Source organism: Histoplasma capsulatum (genome assembly GCF_000150115.1).
Source record: "Histoplasma capsulatum G186AR genomic scaffold supercont2.4, whole genome shotgun sequence".
In the NCBI taxonomy this organism is placed as follows: Eukaryota; Fungi; Ascomycota; class Eurotiomycetes; order Onygenales; family Ajellomycetaceae; genus Histoplasma; species Histoplasma capsulatum.
In genome coordinates this window covers 1,016,122-1,034,166 of record NW_025544804.1, presented here as the reverse complement: position 1 = coordinate 1,034,166, position 18,045 = coordinate 1,016,122, and the positions used below count along the sequence as shown (strand labels likewise).

Here is an 18,045-nt window from a genome sequence, read left to right as displayed (position 1 = left end):
TTGGTGCGGTTTGGTCACGTGGATTTCGCTTAGTCACAGCCAGCTCAAATGGCAAGGGCAAGCTGGCATATGTTACTGTCGGGTTTAATTACTATATACATTGATCAGACGCTGTCATCGATATATATTTGGACTGGAATCTCAGTGCGAAGTCGCTGATAGGAACATTAGATCTAGGCCCTCGAGATGACTTTGAAAATAAAAGAAAGAAAAAAGGATCAAGGGACGGGAGCCAAAACTGGCCAGGGCAACACGGGAGGGGTGGGACAGTAAAATATGCACAATGGGAAAAGAATGTGGAAGCTATATACAATATATGTTGTACAATGTCGATACTGAAGACCATTTATCCAGATTAATAGAAAGGGGGAGGACCGGAATCCACTTTCTTTTGGGTGTATAATGCGAGGATCAGGTAAGAGGTAACAGCGAAGGGATACAATGGTAAAGCCAATGTTTGGAGGACATCTGGAGGATGGGGGGAAAAAAAGGGCCTTTAGACAACACGGACCATAAGGGAAAGAGTGAACAGATTAAACAGAAGAAAAAACAAAGTGCGCAATGCATCGAACATAGAAGATAATCATATACCAAAAGGAATTCGGTCATTATTTCCTTCCTGGCACTAAAATCTCTACAAGGCCATCATCCTCTTCGCCATCGCTGCTGTCATTTCGATCTTTCGAGTCAAGCAATACATTCCCCCCAGCATTTCGCATCCTAGTCCCCGATGTACTGCTACCATACGGCGCACTCTCAAAAAAGTTGGAATACCCTAAAGGCTCTCCTACTAGCGTCCCATCTTCCTCGTCGGAGTAAGTCGAAACGAGTTCCGTATGAGGCCCAACTATATCACTCATCTCATCCGTATCATCGTCGTCTACCTCAAGCGGAAGTCGACCTTTTCGTTGTACAGCTTCGGTGGACAGTTCGTCACCTTCGTCGGAGGAGTTGGACGAATACATATTGACGTGAGGGAAACTAGACAGGGAAGACGGAGGGGAAGACGGCCTTCCGTATGCCGAAAAAGGGGAAGTAAATGCACCGTATGACGATGTATTTCCCACTGAGGACGAGCCAAAACCGTCGGTCCCCTGTGCCGATGATCCGAAGGGGTCCATGATAGAGCTAAGGCCAAAACTGTAGTTCATTGATTGGGTACTGTCGCCAGAAGCGGTATTTTCAGAGTCCTTAGAAATGTCGTCCGAGGGAGGTGAGGAAACGGCGGCTTCAGCCCGTTCTTTCTGAGCTGCTAGGCGTGCGGCTAGCTGACGACGAGCTCGAGATGGGGGAATGTTCAACGGCGCAGGTGGTGATAGCATGGGAATCGGTTGGCTTGTCGCGTGAGACCTTTCCTATAAGATTACATAACATTTGTTAGCAACAATGCACAACAGAAATGAGTTGTAGCTCAATGTTCCTTTGCGTCAGGAAATACAGCGCCAAAGTATAAAAGGGCAGTCAAATGGGTTAATCATCAGTGTACCATCCTTAATCAACTTTAGGAAATGAATACCAACGATGATTAGTGTCTCTGTTGTAAGTAGTTGGGAAGTAGGGTAAGAAAAGATCAGTGTGACCAACAACAACCGATGTAGCTAGAAGAAGTGTCTGATCCAATGGGTCAAAGATAATAGTGATATGAAGGTCTAGGGGCGGTGAACAAGTAGCCCGGGTGTTTATACATGTTTGAGATAGCGCCGTGTGCAAAAATATGATGTCTTAGGAAATAAAACAAAATCGCTCGATGTAAACGGCCGTGAACGACCTCATGCCAAGGTGCCAGACTAGGTGCCATACAGGATGTAAAGATACATGTACAATTGTCGCCCATACGTCACAAACACGAGGCTCCAAAAGAAAGAATTAGGCAGCATGAATCAGGGATTTTTGGTGAAAAGGCCGCTATCATCGGTCCGTCATGTCAATGTCCTGAAAGAAATGTTGACCCACATTATCAAAGCTGTTCTCCGCGCCAGTTGAGTGAGTTCTTCTCGCACCACCTTCGTCATCTTCTGGATCCTCCATTTCTTCATCTTCGTCATCGCTCGAGCTTCCAAATCCACTGAGCAAGGATGGCCCGCTAGCCCCGCCGAAAAACGCACCGCCCGAGGCGCTGCCTTGATGTACAATATCCAACCCTTCGAATGTTGCACCCAGGGCTCCTCCGTTCAAACCGGCATTTGCTAACGCTGTTGAAGCTGTAAATCCCTGTGAGGCGTTGACTGCATTAAGAACTGCCTGCCGATGGCCCATAGACATATCGGGCCTAACACCACCCAAAATGGCATTATCCCTTTCTCTGGTTTCAGACAGAGTTCGTTCGACATAATCGATCCAATCGGGGTGAAGGACATATTCCATTACTGTCGCCGACAACAGTTCGGGGGGATGCCGTTCGCTGAACTTTACCACCTCTTCTGCAATCAGGGTGAGATGGCCCATGTAGCCCAATCTCATATTTTTTGTCCGCTGTGCTTCATCACTTCGTTGTTGGCCTCGAACAATCTCCTCTGTAATATGGCCCGATTCGAATACGTCAATTGCTAAGGATCGATTGAAACCACGATCCATCGGGCCGTTGAATACTTGCTGAACAACGTCATATACCACATTGTGGAGAAAGTTGTTCCATGCAAATCGGAAAAAGAATGACTATTTCAGTGGGTCAGCTATTGAATTATAATATATCGAATTCAAATCAAATTGTACGTACCAGGATCGTGGGTATGACTTTGTGCTCAACAAACATGATTTTTAGATAATCTCCAACCACTGGCTGGCCGTCGGTATCTATTTGAATATTTTGATGTGCAACGTTCTCTCCAGCATCACCCATTGTTATCGACGGTGTTAGTGACCCGGTTATGCAACTGTTCCCGAGAGCAGTCCCGGTTTCCACTCTTCCTTTATTGTCTTCTTCGCCAATTTGATGATTTTCCAGTTTCGTTGGAGAGTCCTTCGCGGCGAATAGAGGTGCCGGTTTATCATCTGGTTGCGGGGATAACGATGAATCCGGTTCACCACTTCCTTGATTACCAGTTTGATTTTCCGAACGTTGACTTTCAGGTACGTCAATGGTGGGGTTTTCATTGAGAGGGGAGTCATGCCTTTCATGCGGGCCATGCTGTTGTTCGGCATCAATCTTAAAGTTTTCGACTTTCTGCGTGAGGATTGATGCGGCAGGTGATAAAGGATCGCTAGCTAGAGATGGAGAAAGAGGTTGGATGACTTTCGCATCCAAGGATGTCCCTTGCTCCGGTGGTGTTAGTGGTTCATCTACAAAATCATCACTCAGTCCTAATTTAGGCGCATGTGGCGGAATACTCGTAAACTGTTCCGGACCAGGTTTATTGTTGATTTCCCCTTCAGGCTTCTCCTCGAAACCGTCCTTAACATCGTCTATCAGTACTCCAGATGAAGTAACATGTTCGAAACCATCCTCTTCACCTGCATGTGATGCGTCAAGCCGTTTGATATCCTCAGGCGAGCCAGAACCAAGTGCTGATGGGGAGATGCCATTTGCGAACTCGTTCGTGGTCTCGGCATATTCGAAACCCGAGTCATCTTCACCAGTGATAAAAGCACCTTGTGCTCGCAGTCGTTCACGCTCCGCATCACGTTTTCTGACATATTCATCGCTTCCAACCTCATTCAATAAACCCATATTACTGCAATGAAGAAGTTCAGCCATCAATTCGCATGTCTTAAACCTGTCAAATCCCAGAGGTTCAATCCGAGTTCCCCAAGCGCTGTCGAGACGGGGTCTTTCAACAACTTTGTGTTGGCCAGCTTCATTCACCATATGTTTTGAACTGAGTATTAGATCCATAAAACCAGGCACATTTTTTGCAAACATGCGTAAGAGAGTCCCAAGGTAAATGGGATCATGAATCGTTGGGGGTGAGTCCGGGCCGCCAACATTTTCTGGGTCATAATCCGAGTTGTTCTTGCGGATCACTTCGATAACAATCCCAACTCCGACGGTAAGTGGGTTTCCACCTTTCAGCATTGACGATATTAAAACTTCCACACAAGGCTGGGAAACTAGTTGGCGCGTCAAGCTGTTGGGTCCGATACAAGACTGGTCATTTTGCGCAGCGTTAGCAGAAATCGTGATAATTGCTTTCAAAAAATCACCTGCTGATGTCTGGGTCGAAGAGGTATGCTCTGTCGAAAGGCAAGATAATAGGGATGGAATCAGGTCCTGTGATTGGAGCCACTGAATTTGAAACTGTTAGCTACGTTATAGTCTAGAAATGCAAGTTATGGTGCTCACCTCAACAACTCCTTGGCCACCCTCTATCCTTTCAAGCGATATAATCTTCAAAAGCAAGTCCATGATCATAGGGTTATCCACATGTCGAAGGAGCGTGGGCACCACGCCATCTAACGACTTGATGAAAGCGAGCATTTCCTCGGTCTTCTTTTCAAGAAGGACTTCGTTCACCTTCGTAAAATATCCGGATTGAAGTGGATCAAGCGGCACTTCCCTCCACAAGAAGTGCCAAAAGTCCCGTAGATATCCTTCATTGAGCATCATCGACTCAATGATTGACCAGGAATTAGAAGACAAGATTTCGCAAGCAATATAGGAATACTTCAAGCGTGACTTCTCTGCATTCTCCAGTTCATCGGTATCAAGACCGTAACTTAAACCAGCGGGTTTATCGTCGGCGAACCGCTGTCCTTTTTCCTTAGCCTGGTCGGACAAATCCGCAGTTGCCGCGAATTCGTGGTTTTCCTTTGCTTCTCCATCCCTACCCTTGTCCTTTTGTCCTCGCGCATCGTCATCGTGGTCGTCATCATCGTCATCTATCAGACTGGGTGAAATTACATAGTCAAGCAATCGTTTCAAGACATTATCGTCACGCAGATATTCTATAAGTTTCGTATTATGCTGCTTGAGCTCCTGCATAAGCTCCGACTCATCGAGAACTTCCTCGAGGGAGACATCTGCTTTCTCGAGGAGGGTATCGATAGCGGATATATTTGCATATCCACCAAAACGCCAGAACATGATGAGTTATAATTATATCGGAGAGAGAAACGGTAAAGATGATTCATTGACGTCAGGGAAAATGTGAAGTGATGAGTCTGCGATTTCTCTAACTTTTCGTATCTCTTTTTTTTCTTTCAGCTTCCAAGTATGCTTCTGTATCCGAGAGTCTATGCGCAAATTTTGCTATCCACAAATAATGATAATTCGAAAAGTATCAAGCACTGAATGCGACGTGTACAGAGGAGAGATCGGTATTATGGTGGTGGTAAGATCGCGGGCAATTTCGAGGTCGTAATCGGTGCTGAATAGGAGTAGAGAATAGAATATGGACGAAGCTACCATGCGCTATGTGGAAATGGGATGTCAGTATGCGAGTGCGCGGACGGGGAAAGGGTAGGTGGTTGAAGATGTAGGGTAGGATCATTTAGGATGCTGACGGGAGAAAATGGGGGGGTGGTGGGTTAGGCCGCATATGACGGGAGAAGGGTAATTTGCAGCGTACCTTCGACATGAGAGAATGACGATGAAGATGAACAAATAATTCAAAGCAGCCTTTCCTGGGAGCTCGAGGCCAGTAACAGTCGAGAACGGGAGGTTGGTGTCGTATGGGCGGATGTTGGGGTTGAGGTCGGCAAGTTGAAGTTGAGATGTGCTGGCGTTGGCGTGGGTGCGGCTCTTGTCCAAGGTTTCCGAAGAACCAGGCAAATATGTACTGTGCTCAACTATTGCAGCAACAACAACCACAGGAATACTACCAATTATGCCACTGGCCACAGCGGGAGTAGACCGGTCTGTTTGGGGGGTACATAGCAGGCTGTTCTTAAATAAGTCGACGTGAAAATTAAAGGATAACGTAGTTTTTTTCTCTACTGTCAACTTGGTCTTGTTCGGCTACATCATGCTGTCAGCCTGTTGCTGCCATGGACGCCACTATCTGCAGAGTAGACTAATTTCAGGAGCACAATCATCAGGAGGCTTCACATGGATCCTTCTTCTTTCTGCGTGAATCAAAGCCTAGAATGAAGGCCACCCTCTACATAGTAAATCAAACTGTTCGTTCAGACTTTCGATCACTGAGACTCCCGCTCTCTGTGATACATATTTGCTTCTTGATCAAAATTAGGGGCCAAGTGGGCGTTTTGAGATACGTGCTCATACCTACAAAGCCATGTCACACCCATGGTCAATGAAAAACAACAAATGAAAAACAACTTAATCCTCGACTTTCTTTGGCTGATTGATAGTTGAGATGTCCAGGCCGGTGTGGGTGAGTTGATCGTTTGATGGCTTGGCAGGCGGCATGTGACCTAACCCTCTGACATCAGAACTTGGACCGTTATTTTAGTGCGCTTTTCATCTTCCAACAGGCATCATTGATCGTGTCGAATATTGACGCTTGACTCCAGAGCAACTTGAACGGTTAACAAATCACGGCTTCAGGGATTTTGCAGTAGACTTCGTATTCGCTGATATCCCTCCAAGGCTATTTATAACTCACCTGTTGAATTTGTGCGGTAACCCATCGCCTGCCCCGCTGTCTTCACGGCATTCCCCAGGCGCAAATAGCACAAGTGCAAAACAGTTATGAACCGGTTATTTGGTACCAAGAGCTCTGCTCCGAAACCGACGCTCGATTCCGCAATCACAAATGTACGTTTGCTCATTCCCCGTTACCTAACAGTTCATAGCATTCCAAAGCGAACCTCCGCCCGAATTGTAACACATGTTAAACTAACTAACAGGTCGACAACCGCGTCGCAAGCATAGACGTAAAACTCGCCGCTCTAAATGCGGAATTATCGTCCTACCAATCTCGAATGGCTAAAATGCGCGACGGACCCGGGAAAAATGCCATACGTCAAAAAGCCCTCAAGGTGCTACAACGCCGCAAGCAATACGAAGCTCAGCGAGATCAACTGTCGCAACAGTCATGGAACATGGAACAAGCAGGCATGATGCAGGATAATCTGAAAAATGTCATGACGACCGTGGATGCGATGAAGACCACGACAAAGACGCTCAAACAGCAGTATGGAAAGGTGGATATCGACCAGATCGAGCGCATGCAGGATGAGATGCAGGATTTGATGGAAATTGGGAATGAGATTCAAGAGAGCATCAGCCGTGCGTATGACGTGCCGGAGGATGTGGATGAGGCTGAACTTGATGCGGAGTTGGAAGCGCTTGGGGAGGAGTCGATGTTCGAAAACGCTTTATCTGAGGATGCGACACCCGCGTTTCTTCAAGACGAGGTTGCGCCACCACAGTTTGTGGATGAACCTCCTGAGGAGGGGAAGGTTAAGGAGGCTGCTGGGTGAGATGGCCGTGTCAGGCTTGCTCTCTTTTTGTCGAACGAAACTTCCGTGCGTTCTCTTCGTGCGTGGCCTCGCTTTAAATTGTATCTTGTGTTATTCCGAGCCATGTTTTGAACACATTTCTTAACATGAGGGCATTTCGCTACTTTGGTGCTCAGATTGGCTGTGTCTTTGGTGTTTTTCAAATCATACAGGATGCGATTTAAACACGAGATTCAATTCTGAATCAGGAACCCGCACAACCCCTTTGCGCAACGCTGTGTAATTCGTTGGAATGCATTACTACTTGTTTATTAAGTGGAACATAACATATAGATATACCACTTCTCCCTACGTCATTCCGGCGAGTTTGGTTATGTATAGCTACTGTCTCATTCCACCCCTCATCATCAGAACTCCGGCTGGGTGGCTCAAATATCGAGTTTCTAGTTTAGTATGCAAGGTAGCCAAACCGCCAAAATGATATTAGTGTTGTTTATATGTTCTCTTATCTATGTCTCTCTTTTGTCTTGTTCTCTTTCTTACTTTTTCTTATTTTTATTTAATGATACAAATGCAAGGTGCACACGGAAACATGATGAGCTGAGCAACAAGTTCCTCAAATCCTCGTCCCAAATTATACCCAAAGGTCAGTGCCAACGAAGTTGGGTTTCGGGCGTTCGAGAAAACTCGAATTAACTGGCTGGATATTTTCGAAAGGCGACTGCAAAAAACCCCAGTCCAGGATATCATGTTACGCTGACATACCGGAGTAAAGCCACGTGGAACTACATGTGCTAATATACTAGTAGTATAATCACGGTGGGATAAAATAATTTCTATGGAAAGTTGGTGCGTAGAGGGGAATACGGGCTGCTACAAGTTCGAAATTGGCCTGTTGTATCGCTGTATGTATGAGGCCAACATCTCGAGGTCGTTCTTAGCGACAAACATTGTCGTTCTATTGGCTATCTTAGCGCTTAGCACGCTGAAGATCAACGATTTTGACTGGGATGAGCGATTGAAGAAAAAACCGCACAAAGAAAGTAACACCAAATAATAAACCCATTGGGGCCAGGTCAAGACAGTGATTGACCACTGGTAGATGAACCATCCCGCCTGCGCTAATTAACCTGATATCGGATTTCTGTCTTATCCATCGATGCGTTCAAGATGGATGCGCCAAGGCCACCCCGCTTAGCTAAGTTATTTGTTATCGGGGTTGACTAACTAGTTAATCTACGTTGCTGCAGCAACGTCAATACCTGTTTCTCCATCTTCATAATTCTTGGAACAGCGGTCACTGATTCATTTATTATTGTCCCCATGGCCCTTAATACTATTCATTGGCAGTTCTCTTGACTATTTTTGTTTGTTGTCTTGCCTTCCTTGAGGATATCCTCAAGGAGATGAAGCATTCAACCGAACCTAGACACTGGCATGTTTACTTGAATCACATATCCCTCGATTCACTATTCGCATAGACATTTCGAATACGGATATTCGATTTATTTTTTCTTTGTTACCACTTCGCTAATTGTGTTTAGCCAGATATTTTTTGAAGCGGAGTGAGTGGAAACAAACCTAAGCATTTTTTGTTTACCTTTGCACAGCAAGTACTAATCTCTATGCACATGTTCAGGACCCTGTGAGCGACATGATGTCTCCCGCCATGCAAAACTCAGGCATATTTGTTGATGAGCAGTCGGGCCATTCAAAAACTTCGGGTCTGAGGTCTATTTTCCCGTCAAAGGCCCACAAGAGAAACCACTCAGCTGGTAGTGCCCTAATAGGGAATGCCCTGCCAAACGATCATACGTCCATGCCCCCTCCTATGTTGCCTCTCGACCATCCACATTCCTACACGCAGTGGCCATTGTCTGAGGTATCCCATAATGGCCACCAGCCAAGTAATGCCCGCCTCCGCAATAAGAGTTCTGAGGCGAATTCGGATTATAGCTTGCATAAGAAAACGAAAAGCTCCGTATCATTAAGGTCCCTTATGAAGGATTTTACAACACCCAACAAAACACCTTCCCCAGAGATCACCGTGCGGGAAAAGAAGGCGAAAAAGACAAAGTCGTCCACCAGTTTGTCAGCAATTTTCAGAAGGTCCCAACGAGGCCGGAGGGACAATACTTCCAACAAACAGCAGAAAGATAAGGAAAACATGAATCCACCTCATTCTCCTACGGTTGAAATTTCGCCGCTGTATTCTCATTTCGGCAGCACGTCCCAACAGCAGGGTCAGGGAGGAAACCGCTATCTACCAGAAAGAGGGCGAACCTTGGACGAAGAAATGTCGCTCTATACTCCTAGGGGCTACTCGCCATCAAAGCAGAGGAATTTCCATGGCCACCAACTACCATTTCTAACGAAGCGTTCCGATACAAAACCGAGGCCTAAGTCGGAATTTGTATTGCCCACCTCTTCATCCATGAAAGATATGCTAGCTTCCGTACAGCGTTCGGGTGCTTCCAACGAACAGCAGTGGCAGAAAGCAGGTGATAGCCGGGCTAACCACGTTCGCCGCGGATCTCCAACAGAGCATGAACTGAAGAAGCGACATGAGCCGGCCGGAAAGCGGGGGTCCAGAGTTTTGGCAGCCATTACAGCATTAAACGCGAAGGAGAAGGCAATGGAGCCACCACAAAAGCCCTTAGATAGTGATGGAATCGAAGGAGCATTCGAAGCGCTTTTGGTAAGATAAACCTTCTAAACATAAGACTAATTATCTTCTAACCGATTCACTTGCGGAAAGGATTCTCGGAACATTCCTCATAATATGCGTGATAAGATGCGATCTTTGGATACAAGTATCAAAGCTGATTTCATACGGAAGCACCATCTTGATGTTAATCTATCTACTACATCAAACTCTAGTCAGGACCAAAACACCTCGAGTGGCTCTGCTAATGGTGGAAAGGATTCCAGCGGAAAGGGATCAAGATCCCAATCTCGGACCCGTCCATTTTCAATCTCAAGAGCGGACATATTGTCGCCCAAAAGAAGCAATGAGAATATGACTACTCACAAGCGTCCAAAATCGGTTGATTTATCTCGACCCGGATCTTCTAAAGGATTACCTAGTTCCAACTCAATGACGGGGATAGCATCTCAGGCCCAACCAGACCATACAGCAGATCCCACTGACTTTGTTCACTACCTGCGAGAGGTTCAGAAGCCAGAGATAGTTGAAGTTGGCAAGCTACACAAACTCAGAATACTTTTGAGAAACGAGACAGTGACATGGGTTGACGCATTTATTTCCCATGGAGGAATGAACGAAATCATTGAACTTTTGTACCGTATCCTCAAGGTGGAGTGGCGGTGTGTATTGTCCTATCCGTTGACAGTATTATGAGATCAAAATACTTACTATTCTTTGATAGGGAGGAACACGAAGATGCCTTGTTGCACGAAACTCTTCTTTGTCTGAAGGCACTTTGCACGACATCACTGGCTCTTCGTCATCTTTCATCCGTCGAATCAGTGCTATTTCCAACTCTTTTGCATATGCTCTTCGACGAGGAGAAGAAAGGCCCGAGCGAATTCACAACTCGGGGTATTGTCCTTAGTCTGCTTTTTACTCACCTATCGTCCGCATCTGCCGAAAATCTGGTGCCTCGGGCTAAAACAATTATGGCATATATGCGCGACCCTGCTCCACCAGAAGAATCCCAGCCATTGAACTTCATTGCAAGCATTTATCAACCTCGTCCATATCGTGTGTGGTGCAAGGAAATCAGCAATGTGACTAAGGAGGTATTTTGGATATTTCTTCATCAGCTCAATGTCGTTCCCGTCACGAAAGCTACAGAGATTAATTCAGAACCCTACTCGAAACGCTATTTCCCTCCTCCCCGCCCACCAGTTCCAGCTGCCCCTTATGTTGGTGGTGTTGAATGGGATGCCACTAACTATATCGCAAATCATCTCGATCTTTTGAATGGTTTGCTTGCTGCGCTGCCCACTGCAAGTGAGCGCAATACGTTACGAACTGAACTTCGGGCATCTGGTTTTGAGAAAGTGATGGGCACCAGTCTACGCACTTGCAAAGAGAAATTCTACTCCTCAGTGCACGATTCTTTGAAGCTTTGGGTTGCTGCGGCAGCGGAAGATGGGTGGGATTACAAATTTGTTCGCGAAGGCCCAGCCCGAGGTGGTCCGGATTCTACCTCAAGAAGCCCCATCAAGTCTACCCCGGGCTCTCCGAAAAAGCGGGTTGGGCTAGTGAGCGACGAGCCGCCCAAGTTAGATCTCACTGGGGAAATTGGCCATGAAGCAAGCGAAACTAGTAGCGGTTGGCTTTGATTTTTATCTCACGAAAACCAAGTCCCATTCTTCGTGTTGCGATATCTTCAAAGTTCGCATTCTGCACTGAATTTATCGCACTTTTCCTTTGTAGATGTCTTTTTTTTGTTTTCACTTCCTCATTGCCTATGGTGTTTTGGTTTTCGATGGTGACTTTTATGACATTTTGAATTTGTTTTCTAATGATTGGCAGAGCTCCCTTTTTTTCTCTATCGAAGGTTACTCTCGCCTGTGGAAAGGTTGTTCATGTACTGTACAAACCAGCCGCACAAATTACATGCCTTCTACTCATCAGTGGCATTAATGAAATGATGAATAAATGGGTATTTAATGAGATTCCACTTCTAACATGATCACTGTTGGTATTACTTTTTTTCTTTTTTTTTTTCTTTTTCTTTTTCATTTCTTTTTTTGATATTCCACACCTGGTAGATTGGCTCGGAGAAAACATACCTCGGAAATATTTCGATGTTATCACGTCCCTAACCTTATAAGGGGATCGGACATTGCTAGACCTCCGTTTTTAGTGTACTTTTGCATCTGTCAAACATCTATCGTATTTTCGCCGCCAATTTCTTCTTCATGTTCTTATCTAGAGTCCAGCTGAGTGAGTCGCTTGTTCTTGACAAGCAGGACAGCTGAGGACCGCTCTCGAAACAGCTCCCGCACTACCCATACTAGTCAATCTCCAGAAAACATCCCGCGGCATTCAGGGGGATGTGAGGACAAAAACATTCTGAATCCGGTCACAACAAATACTCACACCTGTCGGCGCACTGTTGAAGGTTCAAGTTGGCATTCGACCTGCAGGCAGTATTCACACGATGTAGTGTAAAGACGGTACGTACACTCCACGCCCTGTAGCACTTCAACATCCTCTGACACGTCTTGCTGAGGCCACTGTGGCAATTCAGCTGAATTTGGAGAAAAAAGTCGGAGTTGGAGAGGAGGGAGTGCAAGGGGATGTTGAGTTCACACATTGATAAGATGTTCCCATTCAGGTGAACAACAAGTCGTTTCCTTCCAGACCTGCAAAGCGCCCACCACGCATGAATGTCGCTACATTTGGGGCCGGCGGCCGATGAATCTTTGATCCTGCACCATCCCTCACAGCGGGGAACACCAAGTTCCCCAACCTCTTACTGGGTGGAGACACAAGTCCCTGGGTCGCCTGTTAGTCGCAAGCCGCAGTCTCCAACCCGGTCACTCAAGTGTCTTAATTATGGTTTGGGAAATATGTTCAATCCAAGACGCCATTTTAACCCCTGCCGTTTTCTTGCAACAGCCTTGAACGTCGTACCTGGTGGAAATGCATCTGATATATCTGCGCCTCATCAACTGTGCAATGTGGGACAATTTCAGATGCGATGTGCTTTATTCATCGGCATACAGCTACACGCCTTAACGCAGGGGATAATTTGCCAGTGAAACCATCCAGACAGTCATGTTCTATCTTCTCGAATTTCTCCCTCTAGGGCTCTGGAAGCTAGTTGGGTGGGCCCGAAATGGGTATTTGATGTTCCCCCGCAATTTGCAAGGCTATCTAGTATATTGTGACAAGGTTAAGGATCGAAGCTAGCTTTGCATCTACTGCCATTCATTAGCTTTCGTCCAATCCTACTGAGTTTCGATTCCTCCAGAAACCCTCCCAGCTTCCCCAGAGAGACCTCGAATTCGATTTTGAAGTTTGTGAATAACGTGGGAGGATTGGGTTAACGCTAGCATCCAGTCAGTCGAGTCCCTTACCATGAAGTTTAGGACCCCATGTATTCCCCTATCCTCTACATACGACGTTCATTGGTCATATTCAGAATCGAGAAGATCAAGACACTACGACACAGGTCCGCCACCAGGCTTGTCCTTCGGTGTCCTGCTCTCGAAACGTCGTCTCCTTGGATGGAAGGGACCTGGCCTCTGTGCAAAGCGGGGGTTGTAAATATATGCATATTGTCAACCGAGTTTTGCAAATTTCTTCAGCTGCTTCTATCGTTTGCGGACATGGACAAGTCATGGTTTAAAAGCATTGCTGCTGCTCATTTGCCCAAAAAAAAGCCGTTGCTTTGACAGAGAATTTTAAAGCAAGGACGAAGAGCATAACAATTTTCCACAAGTAGGGTTTTCCAACCCTGCCCATCAAGCTTAATATCCCCTTGTCATACTCCTTCGGCTTTGCTCCTTGACTTGAACATCTCAATAGAAACTTCACAAAATTACTCAAGCTTTTGAGATGGACCACGAGAAGCGTGAAGGCAGTTCTTCAAGGGAAGAGGTAATCGATATCAATTATGTGGATAACATCGAAGCCTCAGCAGTGAATGAAAAGGCTTTGATTCGCAAAGTCGACTGGCGTTTACTCCCAATTCTGGGGGCCTTGTATGCCATTGCTTTGATTGACCGTGTCAATGTATGATGCCTTACCTCAAGAATATAGTTTTCTGCCATTCATTTTTCTTGCCTCCCGTTTGCTTGAATGAGACATTGACAAGTCCTTTTGGTCAACAGATATCCAATGCGCGTGTAGCCGGAATGAACAAGGAGCTGGAACTACACATAGGATCACGATATACCATTGCCCTGCTTGTCTTCTTCATTCCGTATTTCATTTTCGAGGTATGTCATCGGAAAATGAGCAATTTCGCTTCGTCTCGGTTGAGATTTCCACATGTAAAAATGCAACGCTAATCTACTCAATATCCCGGAACTGGTAGCTCCCTTCCAATATCGTTCTTCGAAAGGTTGGAAGTGCTAATTGGCTTGCTTTTGTTGCCTTCGGATGGGGAAGTTTCATGCTGGGACAGGTGCGTGGCTAACCATGATATTTCGTTCCTGACTTTTATTTACTTTTGTCTAGGGGTTCTTGAACAGCTACGAAGCTCTTACTGCCCTACGCTTCCTCTTGGGATTCTTCGAAGCCGGTATGCTTACATACGACCAACAACGACAGGAACAAAAGCAACGGCTAATTTTGAAATTCTCCGTAGGATTTTTTCCTGGCTGCGTGTACCTGATATCTTGTTGGTACATTCGGTATGAAATGCAAACACGGTTCGTAGACCTAGTCTTCCATCCAGAAAATCTCAGTAACCAGCATAAGTACTTACTCAGTGCTAGGCTTGCTGCATTCTACCTATTTTCCGTCCTTGTGGGAGGCTTCTCTGTTATTCTCGCATATGGCCTCATGCAGATGCAAGGGCTACGGGGCTACCTTGGCTGGAGATGGATTTTTGTAAGCCGTGCGAAGTTGAGAAGATCTCACACTCACACAAATAGGGCCAACTAACTTGAGATAATATGCCAGATCATTGAGGGTCTTCTCACGCAAGTTGTGGCAATAGTTTCGTGGTTCCTGATCATTGATTTCCCGGACAAAGCTCAAAAGACCGGTTTCCTGACAGAACAAGAAGCCGTATTTATTGAGCACCGCATTGAGAAGGATCGCGCTGATGCGGTCAATGACCCCCTGACTTGGGCGAAGTGTGGAGAACATTTGAGGGATCTTAAGCTGTGGGCGTTGTAGGTATTCCGGCGAAATTATCTCACGCAAGTATGTGCTAACCAATATTCAGTGCTTTAATGTTTATGTCAACTACAACGCCTGCGTGAGTCTCCCGCCGTATCAATGGGATGACAACTGGATGGAAAAATTCTAACGACTTTTTTCTAGATACGCCTTTGCTTATTTCTCACCAACTATCATTCAAGTAAGTCAAGCAGCCAAATAATACTCCACGATTACTCATCCAAAGTAACAGAATATAATTTGTAGGGCCTGGGATATAGCGGAGGAATCGCAAATCTCCTTTCTGCACCTCCTGTTATTTTTGCAGTTATCTCCGCGTACTCCTTTGCCTTGGTGGGAGACAAGTACCGCCTCCGTGGCCCCATTATCGCAGCACAATGTATCATTAGCATCGTCGGCCTTATGATCACTGCATACCACGCGAAACCCGGCGTTCGCTACTTTGGCATATTCCTCGGCACTGCTGGGTGTCAAGGAAACGTCCCTGCCATCCTCGCCTACCAATCTAATAATATCCGCATGCAGTCGAAGAGGTCTGTTGGAAGTGCATTGCAAATTGGATTCGGTGCCATTGGAGGCATCATTGCCTCGACGACGTTCCGCGAGGTGGATGCCCCCAAGTATATTCCCGGCCTGTGGACAACAGCCGGCTTGCAGTTCCTTATTCTGACATTGTTGGCTTGCACAACTATCCATTTCTTGCGGAGGAATAAGCAGGTTGATACTGGCACTGCGATGAAACCGATTGAGGGGCTCGAAGGCTTCAAATATACATTATGAGTAAGGAGGTGAGTTGGCTATTGACAGCATAATTTAAAGGCTTTTACTTGGAGAGGATAACGTTATTGAGATGGTAAATTCGTTTTTGCCCAACATATGAATAATAACTCTTAGATTACTTGTTATTGGGCACATAATTGATTTAATGAGAGGTTGCCAGCATGCTCACTGCCCAGCCAAATGCCGAACGACATTACACTCAGATATGAGTCCGGAGTACTCCGGTTTTCAACATTTAGGACCAATGTCACCCTGTCAACAGGCTGCGGAATGAGAGCCCTGCAAATGGAGCCGGGCCACTTTACGGGGGATTGTATATTTTAGTGCTTTATTTAGCTTTTTGTAGTGTATTCTCAAGGGTTCCTTCATGGAGAAGTCCAACTTGCCGACGAAAGGTGGAGGCGTTGGTGGCCCCAATTTTCCAATACTAATATATGGCTTTCTTATAGCGCAAGCATGAGTTCATGACGTCGAGTGGGTTGACTACTAGTAGCTTTTTCGGAGCTGTCGGCTATTGTGATGACCCTAAACCAGTACAATAAAGAGTATGGGAAACATATCCGAACGCATCAAATTCTGTTTACATCTCTTTTGGTCCCCGAGATTTTTCAAAATGCAACGCTATAGCTTCTCCAACCCCTCAAAATCGCGGCACGTGGGCAGGTATGAAACCTGGCTGACATGTTAGAATAGCTGATTCTGATCCCAATTTTTGTGGGGTGAGGAGACATGTAGCTGCGTACATTGGTTGCTGGTTCCGGTGGGACTGAATTACCATTGTGGGGTTTCGCGGGTGGTCCACGCCCAGCTCGCGGGGGAGAGAACTATCTGCCGAAATACGAACCAAGTGTGAAGACGGCGGATAGGGTCCAGATTTCCTACATCATTATTACTTGACCAGAGGCAAGCAGAGTATGTAGCATCCACTCCAACAAGGAGACTTTTCGAATGGGCAATGGACCGGATTCCCTGAATTTTCTTGGAAGTTTGGCGAGAAAGCTCAAGACTCCGCCCCAACAACAATCGTAGCTAAAAATAATACAAACCCATTTTGAGCGATTCTGCTGATGGTTTGTTTCTTAGAGTCGTCACAGTCAGGAAGGGGAAAAGAATGCAAAGGTAAAGCCAATTCCCGTCGTTCCACCCAGCGCATGCTTTTCACATGTCGTATTCCGCCGAAAGACATTGACATTCGACCTTCCCATCAGTCTTCCGGCTGGAAATCATGTAATGATTATGGGTAAGTTCGTCAGCTGAGCATCACAGATTTAAAAAAGCATTCCAAGCATAAATATATATTGTCTCCTTCTATAAATACAAATGATGTCCTTCCTGCTCCTCCCCTAATACCTAGTAACAACTCTCAGGAATCATTTTTAGCGGCCTTTGGGGCAGGCTTGGTTGGCTCCTTCTGGAATGAAGGCGGGGGAGCAGTTGAAAGGAGGCCCTTCAAGGATTGATGGACATAATCTCGGATCTGTCGCAAGGCGGAAAAATATTTCGGTTAGCCAACGACGGACGAAGGACTGGGAAATAAATGGGGGATGCGTAGGGGACTGGAAATGATATGCGTGACGGAAATTTAAAGATGGAATTGCCGAGAGCAAGACTAACCGGTTGGAATGGGTTTGCCTTTTCCTCCAAGTCCAGGAACAATACACAATATACCATAACCCCTATTCGGGCCCCGCAAAGTTGTCGGTTAGTATACACAATCTACAGGCTTACTTCCTATGATTGTAAAAGGAAGGACCTGAGAGTCTTTCTTGCGCTTGGATTTGAGGGGAGGTGAACATACAGCCAATAGCCGCCCACTGTACCAACTTTGTCCACTTAGTCCATGTAGGGCGTGCCCATTTCAGTTTCGCCCGCCTCCTGTATTTCCGCTCTAATCTGAACTGCTGCTTTTGCGATAATTTCGAAACATCTGGTGGCCATATTCGTTTTGCGCGATGTGGATTTATGTATACCGTTGACGGATTTTCGCTTTTGCTGCTGCTGCTGCTGCTGGTGTCGATGCTTGTGTGTGTTGCGTGGCAGTCAGCATCAGGGCGATTAGAGGATCCGAGTGAGGGTGAAGTCGGAGCTGAGGTATTAAATGCGCATTTTTGTACCGTACGGAGAGTCGAGGGCAT

General features: G+C 46.1%; 2 protein-coding genes across 2 annotated transcripts; one reads left to right on the top strand and one right to left on the bottom strand.

Annotated features, from left to right (window-relative positions):
* Window positions 1–309: 309 nt before the first annotated feature.
* HCBG_03449 (SIT4-associating protein SAP190) lies at window positions 310–5,020 on the bottom strand (the record flags this gene model as incomplete). Its single annotated transcript, XM_045430498.1, has 4 exons — window positions 310–1,355; window positions 1,954–2,655; window positions 2,717–4,234; window positions 4,280–5,020. The coding sequence occupies 4 exons, from the start codon at window positions 5,018–5,020 to the stop codon at window positions 609–611; spliced, it is 3,708 nt and encodes a 1,235-aa protein (XP_045288641.1).
* A 1,370-nt stretch (window positions 5,021–6,390) lies between these two features.
* HCBG_03448 (uncharacterized protein) lies at window positions 6,391–7,806 on the top strand (the record flags this gene model as incomplete). Its single annotated transcript, XM_045430497.1, has 2 exons — window positions 6,391–6,652; window positions 6,745–7,806. 2 exons carry the CDS (start codon window positions 6,587–6,589, stop codon window positions 7,318–7,320), a joined length of 642 nt encoding a protein of 213 aa, XP_045288640.1.
* Window positions 7,807–18,045: the final 10,239 nt, after the last annotated feature.